This window comes from Coturnix japonica, chromosome 2 (assembly GCF_001577835.2).
Source record: "Coturnix japonica isolate 7356 chromosome 2, Coturnix japonica 2.1, whole genome shotgun sequence".
In the NCBI taxonomy this organism is placed as follows: domain Eukaryota; kingdom Metazoa; phylum Chordata; class Aves; order Galliformes; family Phasianidae; genus Coturnix; species Coturnix japonica.
The window spans coordinates 27,134,478-27,147,734 of record NC_029517.1 but is presented as its reverse complement, the minus strand read 5'-3'; the positions used below and the strand labels follow the sequence as shown (position 1 = coordinate 27,147,734).

At 38.0% G+C, this 13,257-nt stretch overlaps 1 protein-coding gene across 7 annotated transcripts in view; it reads right to left on the bottom strand.

Moving 5' to 3' along the window:
• Positions 1-3,479: 3,479 nt before the first annotated feature.
• HDAC9 (histone deacetylase 9) overlaps positions 3,480-13,257 on the bottom strand; it is a 440,456-nt gene continuing 430,678 nt past the window's right edge. For all 7 annotated transcript variants that reach the window (XM_015853723.2, XM_015853724.2, XM_015853726.2 and 4 more), the window contains one exon: positions 3,480-9,934. In XM_015853723.2, coding sequence (XP_015709209.1) covers positions 9,895-9,934 — 40 coding nt within the window. In that variant the 3' untranslated portion in view covers positions 3,480-9,894. The remainder of the gene's footprint in view (positions 9,935-13,257) is intronic.

Below are 13,257 nucleotides of genomic sequence, written 5' to 3'. Positions count from 1 at the left end.
GGCTGTTGTGAGGATGAAGTTCTAGGGTCTTGGGTTTTTGTGATGAGTGCCACTGAAATAAAAAGACCTTTACTGTCTGTTCAGTTTTGAAAAATACTAAATAAAAGTAATTCAGCTCAGCCATTTTGCTGTTCAGAATAAGTTTACTTACTGCTGAAATGGAAGAGAGAGATAGCTGGTATGCAGTAGCACAAACCATTTATCAACACCTCAGCGCTAATAAAAATAGTATATTTTTCTGCATAAAATGATATCTTTTCCTAATATAAAACACCAGTCTATCCAGTGAAATACTTGTTAACCACTATCAATCCTCTCTAAAACCTTCCAGCTCAATCAGAAAAACATTTATTTTCCAGTGAGAGATATGGTTAACCACATCAAGAAACAGCAAGATCTGCATAAAAGCCTGGGGAAATCTGGCTTGCAACTACTACTCTTGCTTCCATATTGGGCCAAAGAAACTGTTATGTACACCTACACAGGAGGAAATAATGAGTAAACAATTGCCCAGATGTGGCTGCCACTACAAAGTCCATTCTGAAAGAGCTACATGACACAATTTCAGACTGATGTTCCTATTGCAGATACCCACTCTAATGAAGACAATATTGTAGGTCAATTGAGTGTTTTTTTTAGTAACTGGTATTCCTGAAAATTCCAAAGAATTCATTGCAAGGTAATGTTCTACTTTGATGATATTACCTGTGAAACACTAAAGTGGACACTGTAAAAGATAACTAAAGTCTACATACTAATTTTTAAAGCTTTTTTTATTTTATGTTTACAGATGGTGTTACAGCTGTTCTTAAGCAACACACTCAACTTTTAGTACAAGCCTTAACGCCCACTGCTGGCAGTGCCTGGAGGGAGATGGGACTAATTCCTACTGGCTTAGTTGCCAGATGCAGATTTGTTTGCGTCAGATATAGTGACAGAAAATATACATTTGCATTTTGGTTAACATCATGCATATTGATGTTTAATGATGTTTAAGAGAGGATGAGAGGATGCTGAGGTGGAGAGAAATCCATGACAGAATATGCTTGAGTTTTGTACCCCAAGAACCGGTTGCTACTTTTCCTGCCATACGTTGGTTAGAACAGGGAATCATCTTATTTAACAGTGCTCATAGACTAAATAAACCATTACCAGACTGAAGTAACTATAGAGGTTCCAGAAAGTTGCCCAAGTAACTAACACAGAGAAAAAAGTTATACCTTTACTGGTTGTGCTAGGTAGAACCTCCAAAGTTGGAGAGCAGAACTTAAGTAAAATGAAAGGTGAGAAAAACTGAGGAAAAATTAGCACAGACTAATCCAGTTATGTTTGTAACTTTCATTACTGTCTATAGTCAGGTAGAACTGCATGCGGTTTGAGAGTCTGTGTATTCGTTAAAGCTAAAATGAGGTACTGTGAACATGGAAAGTGAACCTGTACTGAGTTGAAGGAACATAAATATTTGTAATGCATATTTTTGCTCTGACTGACTGATTGATGGATATATGTTTTGATAAATTTAGTGCAGAAAAATATTTAGCTAGATTAGACAAAGAAAAAAATATAAAAATGATGTAATTATCTTGATGTAAACTGCTGTTGCTTGTAGGTTAAGTATATCACAAAATAAGTAATTTGGGCTCTTATTAGCAGTGCTCTAAGAACCCGTTAATATAGCAGTCATAATGGGCTGGGTTATTTTTCAGGGACACATGGGTAGAGAAGCCCAACCCAAAGAGGTATACAAGCTAAGAGCAGTATATAAGCTCAGGTTTGCAAAATTCTGGATTCATATCCTTACTTAGTTTCTAATGAAGTACAGGACTTTATTTTGGAATTTCACAGAACCTGCTCCTTTTTATAGGCAAACCCAGAGAAGGAAATAACAGAAAGCCCCAAACTCTTTATTTTCCAAGAGCCCAAGTGGCTTGTATGAATAAAGTACCTGGGATACCATGGTAGCAAAAGGAAAAATAAAGGCCTTCTTTGTTAGAAAAGCAGTATCTCAGTAGCATTCGAAATTCATAATTTTGACATAATCCTCCTCTAATTTAAAAGGGAAGAGGCAGATATAAAGAATATTCATATCCATCCCACTTTTACGATGGTGTTTAGCCTTTCTGACAAGGAGCTTCCGAAATCTTGCGACTTCTTTTACAGCTGCCAGTGGAAAGAAAGACTTTGCACAGGGAGGAGAATCTCTAGGGGAGGAAGCGAAAAAGCATGACAGAAGGAATTTGCAAGAATTCACTCCCACCCACCTACATAAGATTCCTAGAAGAACTGTTAGCCCAAAGATTTCCAAAAACTCACTGCGGTTCTTAAAGACAGGGTTTCTTATGTGCAGGTTGATTTTATAGAAGAAATGGTGTCCATCTGAAACCTCTCACAAGGTTGGAATGTTAGAAGTAGTCCCAGGAGAGGTAGTTTAATGTACAAAATGCAGGTGTGGCAGCCAGAAAGACATGATGAATACAATTTATCACAGCGTCTGCAATTTATCACAACGGTATCACAGGAAACAATCAAAGCAGAGGAGCAGATAGATAGGCTGGATAGATTAAGCTCCATTGAACATGCAGCTTCTTTGAAAAACGCCGAGGAAATTGCATGCTACAAGCCCAAATTTTCAAACAGTTAATGAGTGATTGGAATAGGGAGAAAACTTTCTGGGATTGGGGTCCTCTTCCTCAGAAAGGAAAAAGATAAGTTATTCTGAAGAACAAACTGGAGCTAAAACAATTGAATGCTGTTTTCTTTTGTTCTGGTTTTAATCTACCTCTGGTATACTTCGGGTATGCATCAGGAAGCTGGGATTTGCACATGCAAACCCCATTACCTGTACTTCCAGCCATTCTCCTGTCTGCTCAATTTGCAGACTTGGGTGCATGTACAGGAGTGATTCCAGGGGTCCAAAACACTGCGCTGCCTTTGATGCTCTGCAAGTGATCAAAGCATGCTCACAGCAAGTACAGCCCTTCCTTACTCCCTGCTTTTGTGGAGTGCCTTTCTAAAACAAGCTCTGTTGTGTCCATGTAACCAGAGTCAGTTTTACAGCAGCAGGGCTGGCGTGATACCATGGTCCACAGCAGTGCTGCGGCGATACTCCCCACCTCCCACAAAGTAGGGGCCTTATGGCTTTTGAAACAGCACACGTACTATTTAAATTGCTTCACTGGGAGGAGAATTATGTGTTCTGCAATGCCTCAGGACAATGAGCCAAAGGAACTATAGAATATGAGCTTGGTGTTAAAGCCATAGCACTGCAATGCTCTGCTTTGTGTGGGTTTTAGCCTGCTATGTAACATTACTTTTATATTAACATTTGTGGTTCCTTTTTTATGCACACCAGCTTCCCCATGCTCCGCCCTCTATAATTTAACAGTCAGATTCCTATGATCCAAGCAGGGTGGCATGTTCAAAGCTCCACTTCTTTTCAGAGCTGATTAAAAAAAGAAAAAGCTGAGTATCACACAAACTTACTTCAAATAGCTTTTATTCACACTAGGACAAGACTATAGCCAAAGAATTTTACAAAACACAAAACAAAAGGGTTTTTTACAACTCAGTTGAGGACTATTTCACACCAATCCAAGGCTCATATATATATATAATCAACAAGATTTTTGGAGCACAGTATTACTTAACATTACTCATTGGAATCTTTCAGATACAAAAATGTATCAGGAATAATAACAATAATCCACAGGTTCCTCTGACTCTCACAGAAATATTAATATCAACCTTTACAATTTTTGCCATTTGGATTGGTCCCACCAATACTTTATACCTTAGAATCTCATCTGCCTGGAAAGACAAATTACAGATAAACTTTTAGTGCTCTGAGAAAAAGACTGTTTTATATCATAGAAACAGATGATAGCTACAACAACTTTCAAAGAAAAAAAGAAATAGACACTTCAGCTGTGCATCCCTAGATGGAAAGCTTGGTGTAGTAAAATCCCACAGGTTTGGGTTGAAAACTTCAGTTATGACTTCACCAGGTATTGCTTTATGCTTTCCTACTGCATCCTAACAGAATATTAAGCAAATCAAGAAATATAAAACAGCAGTAAATTAAGCAACAGGAAACAAGCGAATAAACTTGTTCGCATAAGACATGATTTTTACAACGTTCTGAAGCCTGCTGAAGTCAGCAGGTAAACGTCCAGTGGTGCCAGTGCTCTTTCAGACAGACTTTTCTAGAGGCAGAACGAGGACTTTATATCTGAAATCAGGGCATGTGGTAGAGACCAGGTTTGCACCCAGACTTCACTGTAGTTTGGTTGTGGTTTAGTGCAAAGCAAAGATTTCTTCACAAGCTGCCTCCCACCTCTTATCCACAGCCCTTTACAGAAGGGAGCTCAGTGGCCTTTGAATAAGGGCACCCTACAGCTCTGACATTGCAAACATTCCTTCAGCCATTTGGGCATACCAACAGGAAGGGGATGATGCTTGAAGATTTTAACACAGAATCACTTTCACTGCACAGTAACAGTGCCATCAGTTTCATACTTCATTTGCCTCTTGACCATCCACACAGGAGCACGTATTTAGCATAAACTGCAGCCTTAATCACAGTGTGCTAATTTAAATCCTAACAAGAGTGTCTTAGATTACACAGAACAGTTTATACTTTGCTCTAAGCTCTTCTAATATACAGAAGCACAGAGCATGGCACTAGAGTAGAGTAAAAGATAGTATACTGGAGTTACAATTAATAATTGATGGAACGTCCTCCTTGTTCTTCACTTTCTGTGGTGTTTTATTTGCAAAAGACTAAAACTGAGCTAGTAACAAAATGTCATGGGACAAAAAACCTTTTGGATCAAGTGAAGATATTACATTGTTAAAATCAAAATGGGTCCCTTTTGAGGTTGGAGAGGAATGCAAGTTTCACAATTTCTTTTTTTAACAATCAGCAGACAGCCAGCTAAATCATTCTCATAAAATACCACTCCAGTTTGGATCTGTCACAAAAATGAGACATTTAATTGCTGCTAGAAGTGACAAAGATAAGTTATTTGCATTCCCACACCAAGGGCAGTAGCATCTGCCAGGGAAGATGGGTTTCTTTTCTCTGGTTTTCATGTGCTATGAGGGCAAATTCAATTACAGGGAAAAACTAAAGCAAGTGACACGACAGTATAAATATCAAACTATTATTTAAAATCCAAATTCTTCCAGATTTTGGATGAAAAGTAAGTAGCAGAGGCTTGGTTTAAGAGAACTTTCTTCCTAGCATGTTCCCCCTGCTTCATGTGCATATTCTGTTTTACTTCCATATGGAGTCTGTAAAAAAACGTACAATAGTTCACAAAGCTCTACTGTGACCTTTTAAAATAAGACAACCGTGTGCTGTTACACTCTTGGAAAGGCTACTACTGAAAAAAAGAAAAAAAAAAGAAAAAAAAAAAGAAATAAAAAAGAAAAAACATATCCCCTCTGTCATTCCTGCTATGAAGTGTCTGCTAAGGGCAAAACCACAGTATCTTCTTCTGGGCAGCAGACCCGGCTGTTGTTATTTAGGACTAAGTCTGTGTAAGGAGGTTCATGCCTTCATAGCAGTGGGCGTGTTCATGAGACAGGGCATTTCCCAAAGGGCAAGTGCTCCTTGGGCACCTCCTTGCTCCTGCAAGTTAATCATTGTTGGTTGTCTTACAGCCACCAGTGCCTTTGGAAACATTCCCTCTAATTCTTCATCCCAGACACATTGCCCCGAAAGTGTCCTGCTGTCTGTCTGCACAAATTAGGCAGTCTCTACATTCTTGTTCTCTACAGGACCTCTGGTGTTGGCTGCAGCAAAACCTTTCTAATATTTCATCTCCAGTTATGAATATCAGCTTTTCAGGGAGACTTCATTTAGGTGAGATGCCAAATTAAATGCCACATACTGAAGAGGGGGACCCCTTTTGCCACTTTCTTGCGTCTGGAAGCTTGTTGTTGACTTTTTGCAAGTAAAGAAATAATCAGCTTTCTTTACATAAGAGCAGTTTGTATTTTCTTGTTATGATATTCATTTAAGATCAGTTAATGATTTTATTTTCCTCAAATTTACTTGCCTGAAATTGAGTACTTAATTTTTACTGAAAGTAAAATTAAGAAGGAACATAATTAAGAAAGAGACTAATGCTGTCCTCTTTACTCTGGCAGCATTCCTATGAACTTTGATTGCTTGCTAGGAATTTTGCCTGAAGAAGGATAGTTTAATGAAATAGCTCATTGCTGCAGATTATATTAAAGCCAAATGAGTGTGCAGAAAGCTCCTGCACACAATGTCCAAAAATGAAGACCAAGAGACAGGCTTGGCATCTCTAAACATTACTGCCCAGGTAAAAACATTAAGCTGAATATATATATATTTCGATATCCTGAGTTGTACAATATTTCAGTTTTCAGATTCTAATATGAATTTAAGAACCTAACAATATACAAGAGGTCCAAAATCCCAGTTAGCTCAACACACTTTCTAACACTGAGGGAAGAGTATAGACTGGAGCAGCACATCAGTGGTTCTTGCTGCTGTAGCATTTCTGACTCAGCAAAATGCTGGCTTAGGAAAAGTCTTGATCCAAAGGTGGAATACAGCCTTTGAACCCTCATACAACAAGGCAAGGCTTTGCTGCAGGACACCTTGCAGACCCTATGCCACCAGCACCACCACAGTCACCCTGGCTCTGAGGGCTCTTTGCCATTTCCTCAGCTTCCCCTCCTCACTGGATATAGGAACCATTATTTACCTCATCAGCTCATTTTTCAGAAGCAGTCAAAACTAAGATGTTGACATTTTGGCAGCCATCTAGAAATTTCTGGAATGTATTTTTCAGAAATGTCAATCTCCTTCACCTAAGCAGAGACCCATGACAGACAGGAGACTGTGACATTTCTTTAGAAATTGCTCTTAAGCCTCTGGATTTGAATATTAGAAGTGAAGAAACATGCAGTTCTTACACCTTTTTGAAATCCATGAAATCTGTTCTTGAATCTGGCTAAAACTGGGCATTTTTAAGAGTGTCCACATGAATATTTCCCTGGAAATAAGAGAGAAAGTACTGGGAGATATTATAACTGTAATCCATGGGGAGCTATTGATGGTAATAAAAACTACTGTGAGAAGAAAACAGCAGCAAGTGAAACTGCCCTCTCAGAAAGCCCGGGTCTGCTTGGAAGGAAGTGTTGATATTCACCATAAGCCTCAATCATTTCCCAGAGGGCTGCACGGTGCCTTGTAATGACATAATCAGAAAGTAATGGTGTTCTTGAAAAAAAAAAAATAAAAAAAATACCCACCAAAAGAACACACATACACTCACACACAAAAACCCCCACAGGTCCTGATTAATCTCCCACTGAAATCAAAGAGGATTTTGTTATTGGCTTCAGTGAGAACAGAGTTCTGGACACAATCTGTGTGCAGTTTATTTGCACATTTGCTTATCCAAATGATCCTGACTTTAGCCAATAGCACGTCTAGTTGTCTGTCAAGGAGTATGCCTGTATAAATGCATAAGTGTGAGTTTATAATGTGGTTTAATTCAAATTACGCTGGCATTTTAAAAGCTTTTTCAGCTACAAAGGACAGCTTTATCTGATTTCCACTCCAGAACATAGACTTTAATTGGTAAAGTTTGTGAATCACATTTCAGACTGCAATTCATATTCCATGTCATGCAAGCTGAGGACTCAAATGGATTTTGCATTTGTGGGGTTAATTCTAAAATGATTTTACTATGCATTCAATTAAAATTTTGCAGACATTATTTCAAAATGTGAAAAGCTTTACAAATTACCCAACTCATCAGCTTGGCCCTTGGTTTCCTTGAAGGGAAACTACTTTGAAGACCACAAAAAAATTGCAGTAAGTGGCACGTACGATTGCCATCACAAGTCTGCTAGAAATACAGGGTGAACCCTGATTGCTTTAGTCATGTGAACAGTCCCTTCAGAAGCCCAAAGTCAAGCAAGGTGGCTTGCAGCAGGAGTTAATTAAGCCTGCTAGGACCCTCTGCATTACTAAAATGAGCAAGATTTTGGCTTGTAAATGGTGGGTAGAATTTTATTTAACTTTCTTAGGGGCATATATCCATTTTAAAGTAAGCCTTTTGGTAGAAAAGTTTACCTTGCATTATAGGAAATGACATTCTTTTTTTAGATTTCCCTTTTCAAAGCATGCCTCAGATTTCTAACTTGTAGCAGAGAGCTTTTGTATAAGTAATAAAAGTCTTTAAAATTAAAATGCTAATCGTAAACAAACCCAAATGCATGAAAGATATAGTTTGACTGCATAACAAAAGAGAATTATATAATTCTATTCGAATGAAATCTTTCATCTTTGATTTACAGGTTTGAGTCTGACTGTAAGTGAAACCATATTGTTCCATATCTTTCATATCATGGCCTTCACCAGAATCTTGTTTTAATTAAGGTTTCTTTCAGATTTCAGAATAAAAAGCATGACAGTCTTCACTTATGGCTTTAATATATCCTTTGAGTTTGGAAAATGTATAAAAATGAACATCATTTGCTCTTAAAAGCCAAGCGAGCTGTCACATACCGCAAGCAAAATACTTCAAGGTATCTCCCAGGGTTCATTAGGTGAGAAAGTTGTAAACAAAATAAAAGTCGCTGTAGCACAATTTTGTTCATTTGAAGTCATCTAACACACACACCCTATCTCTTTCTCTATAAGTAAGGCAACACGTGTAACAGTTTAAGCGTTCATTGTCAGCTAAAGGCACAACTCTAAGTTACATTTGCAAACATGGAATTAAATATCTAATGTCGCATAGCAGGGAAGTCTTGCTGCACTTTGGGGATCTAAAATAAAACCAAAACCCTTTAAAACTCCTAAAGGAACGTCAGCTCTCTCAGTGCAGGACTACATAATAGAATCAGTTTGTATTCACATGACAACCTGTAAAAAACTCCCAACAAAATCCACGGAAACACCTGAGCTTCAAATGAGCTGCACGCAGTTGCTTCAGATCGCTGCTCTTAGAGCCAGGATGCAGAAACATTTCAGAACAAACTGAAAACACATTTGGAAAGCCATCTATTTTTCAGAGACTACTTGATCTCTGCTGCACATCTGGTGAGAGCTACTGTCAACTATGGCGGGTATAGTGCTCTTTTAAGGACAGACGATCACTCACTCTACGGAATCGTGAATGTGATAGAAAAGGTTATGTGAAATGGGGAGAGATGGCCTGGAAAAGGGGAAAAACAATGAAGCACCACCAAGCACAGTACTCTGGGGGATTTATAGTACAATAAGAAGTGCTTTCCCTGTAGTTAAAATCCCTCATCTCAGTTTACACACCTTTCTCTTGTTCAGCTAAGAGCTCATTACAAGGGTTAAAAAACATCACGTAAAATAAAGGGGTTTGGGTTTTTTTTTCTTTTTCTTTTTCTTTTTTTTTCATTTTTTTCATTACATGGAGCAAAGAAAACACATTCTATTAACAGTTTAACACAGTATGAAAAAAATTACCCAGTAAAAAGTGTCAGAAAGTGATTCACGGAGTTTACCAAGTATTTTGCTGGGTGTTGCAACTCGTATCTATAATCTATCGTGTAGAATTTTGTAATACTGTATTTCACAATCGATGGTGGTGAGCGGGTCTAACAGCATATAAAAAGCATGCTCTAGGCTCTTTCTCCCGAGCCTGTTTAACTGTAACTCTACAATTGTAGTGGTTACATTTAAGGAATCTTTAGGGCCCTTTCAAGTCCATCCAAAGAACAAGTGAAGCTGCTATTCAGAACTTTGTGCCCAGTGTTTATGTTCCATCTGATCCGTGCCACCCAAGCAGCAGACAAGACATGTCTGAGGGTGCTTTGGGGGGGATACACAATGATGTCACCCACAGGAAATATCAGGGAGGACTTGGCACTTCACAAGGCTGGCTCTTCTTCCATGGGCTCGCCAGCAGCTCTGTAAAAATAAACAGGCAATCAGAATACGGCACAAGAGTACACAATGACATTGTAGATTTTCATGCATAATCAAAGCTGATTTTTCAGCTTTCTCTAATGTTTATTTGTGTTATTCAGTTATCCATAAATAGAGTTTCTTTCCTAGGAAGTATAAACAAATGTCAAGTGGAAAAACATTTTAGATCCAAGCAATCACCAAAAACGTTCCTGTTTATATTAAAATATGTCAGAATATTTTATAACTTTTTCTCCAGAAATGTACATGCTTTGTGTCAACAGAATAGAATCATTTCATGAAAAAGAAATGGCCGTGATACTTCTATTTTACAAGCACTTGTGACTGGAAATATACACATTTGTTTTTCCCAAGCAAGCCCGTGCCATTACAAAACCCCAGTTCACCAGCAGCCAAGCAATCAGCAATATCTCTTGCAAGGTTTTCCTCAGTCCTTTGAGTTTTAATTCTGTGTCTTCATAAAAGCATTGGCTGATACCTGCCTGTTTGCCTGCAATTTCTGAGACCAAATTCTGAACTCATCTAGCAGATAACTGTCTCAGGGAGAGTCTCCATTAATAATATCTCATCAGATTATAAGTGCAACTTTTGTTTGAAAGTTTCTGGGAAATATCTAACTTAAGCAAGATAATCTCTTTAAAACATCCAGCAAGTAAAAAATGGAGATAAATGTTGAACTGGTGCAGAGTGTCATAGCTACTCATATATAACTGTGTCTGAGGATTATGCTGCTAATTGTTAAATGGGGAACTTCTGAGAATATGGTGAGACCTCATTGAAGGATGTAAGAATTTAGAAATTTCATCTCAGTCTGGCTGAACACAGCATTAAAAGTGAGTTTAAGACCTCCAAGAATCGCTTGAAATAAAGGGGGGCGAAAAGTAAATACAAGTTAATAAATAGAACAGATATTTACCAGTTAAATCTGTTAAGCTCACATAATGATTGGCTTCAAATAAAAATCCCTCAGAAAGTACAAGATCATGAGATCTCATGGAAAAAAAAAAAAAAAAAAAGTAATTAATGGGGGTTTGCTTGGGATTTGGTAGTTTATTTAGAAAGGAAGCCAGAGAATTTTGAATTAATCTGGACTTTATTAAAGTGTCCGTCCCCCCGCCTCCCCCCCCCCCAAAAAAAAAAAAAATCAGCAATGTCTCTTTAAAAGATTTTATGCAGACCATTCCTTTATGATTTGAAATGATTACATCTAGTATGTTAAAAAAATAAGTCAGATGCACAGATGAATGATATATGAAGAAGAAGACATTTTTCAGGCTAATCATTTTCCAGAGGGTTAAAGAACCCAAAAGATTATATATCTATAAATCTCAATTCTGCTGTTCCTCACCATACAGTGGAAGATTTTTACTGTGAACAATTAAAAAATGACCAAGTTCATCACTGTCTTTTTATTTTTCCTTGCATTCTTCTGACCTGTGGTGGAGATGGCACAGAGGCCACAGAGGTGGGATGGAACCCAGCCTTCTAATGAGGTATGGCATAGGAGCATGTGCTGTGGGGAGACTTCACACTGCTGCTGTATGTTGCCCTCGTGCTAAGCACATGCTCCCACTTTCTTCAACAGAAGATCTGATTCTCCTCTGGGAAAAAGCAAAAATGCAACAAGCCCTGTTAAACACTCAGGACCTTACAAGACTTTCTGAGAAAAGAGCAATTTTAAAGCAGGTAGCAGATAATATTTTAGATTCTGCTGTGTATGTATGAATGAATGAATGAATGAGTGAATGAATGAGAAGAAAGCTTTCAGTAGATTTCAGCTGGTGACTGGCAGAACAGGAAAGAGCGAAGTTCTGGAAAATTTCTGCAAGTCGAAGTGGGAGCTTGTGTTATTTATAAGGAGCTAGACAAGGAGCATGTGCAAATCTGCTCACATTTATTTTGCTTCCAAGACTGACATTCTTGTGAATATCTCACAGCCTTGGGATGATTCTGTTCAAGGTTTTAGTCCTGTGTTCTTTGATGAGGGCACTTCTGCAAACCAGGACTGACATCAAGCACTGTGCTCTAATACATTCCAGTATACTCCAAGAATATCCCAGCGTTCTGCAACAGCCAGAGCCTAAGCCCCAGTAGAAATATTTATATTCAAGTGCAAGAATCAAGACCCTTTTTGGAAATGGAGATGAGGTTCAGGTGCCTTGGCAAATCCAGCTGCTGTCTCCCAGAGTGGGTGTTCTCAGCCTTCTTGAGTCGGCTTTGATAATTTGTGTGTGTGATTTTACTTTAGTTTATTAGAACAAAGAGAAGTCAATGGATCTATCCAGTGACTTGTCAGTAGAAATGTACATCTGTACAGGATAACAGCTTAGGCTAGAGTTTTGTGAGAGATCAAGTGAAGATTCAGGCCCTTAAATACAAAGCCCTCCTCATGAAATCGAGGGAGCAGAGTCTGACAGACCAAATTTATGTTACCTCAATTGTTAGTTGCACTAGTACAGTTAGTCTTCCTGCAGCTAGCAAGATGTTGGCATAAAAAAGTAAAACAGGGAAAAAAAAAAAAAAACCAAAGAAAAAAAAAAAACACAGGACAAAACAAAACAACCTAATCCATATTGTATGCTCTAATTCCTCAGAAATGTAACTATGAGGTTGGATTTGATCCAGGCTGATCTGTGTGGTTGGCAGATCCAAAATGGCACAGATTGGGACTGTAATGAATGAAGAACCACAACTGTGATTTTTCTTAAACCCCTACCAACGCTCACTGAAACTGCAGGTTTCTAGGAGCAGAGCTCTCTTGCATTCATTCTGATTATTTGCGTATACCATGAAGAGTGCTTGCCTACAGATATCTATACACAGCTCACACTCTGGCTAAAGGAAAAAGTCTCTGTGCAGTTATTGCTAAACGAAATGATTATATTAAAACAAATGAAGTCAATGAGACAGAATCCTTCCATGTGGATAAAATCTGGCAAGACTTGTGACATTTTAAGTAATATTGCTCTGTGGCAGTTCTGTATAAATGGCAACCATATTATTTAATGAGAATACTATTTAAAATAGCTCAGATCTACACATTAAAGAAATCCAGTATAAGAATCAAGATGAGTTCTGTAAATCATAAAAAAATTCTCTTACCTTAATTTATAAATTAGAATTTGAGAGATTCCTCATAGCTACAACACCACACACAAACAAACAAACAAACAAAAAATCAAGATAAGTTTCCAAGTCCTCAGAATTGCTGAAATTGCTGAACAAAAGATAGATTTTCTAATGGGGTATGGCTGTTTTATGCCATAATCTGTTTCTAATTTAATTCAGCTGTCTCAGGGAAGAGC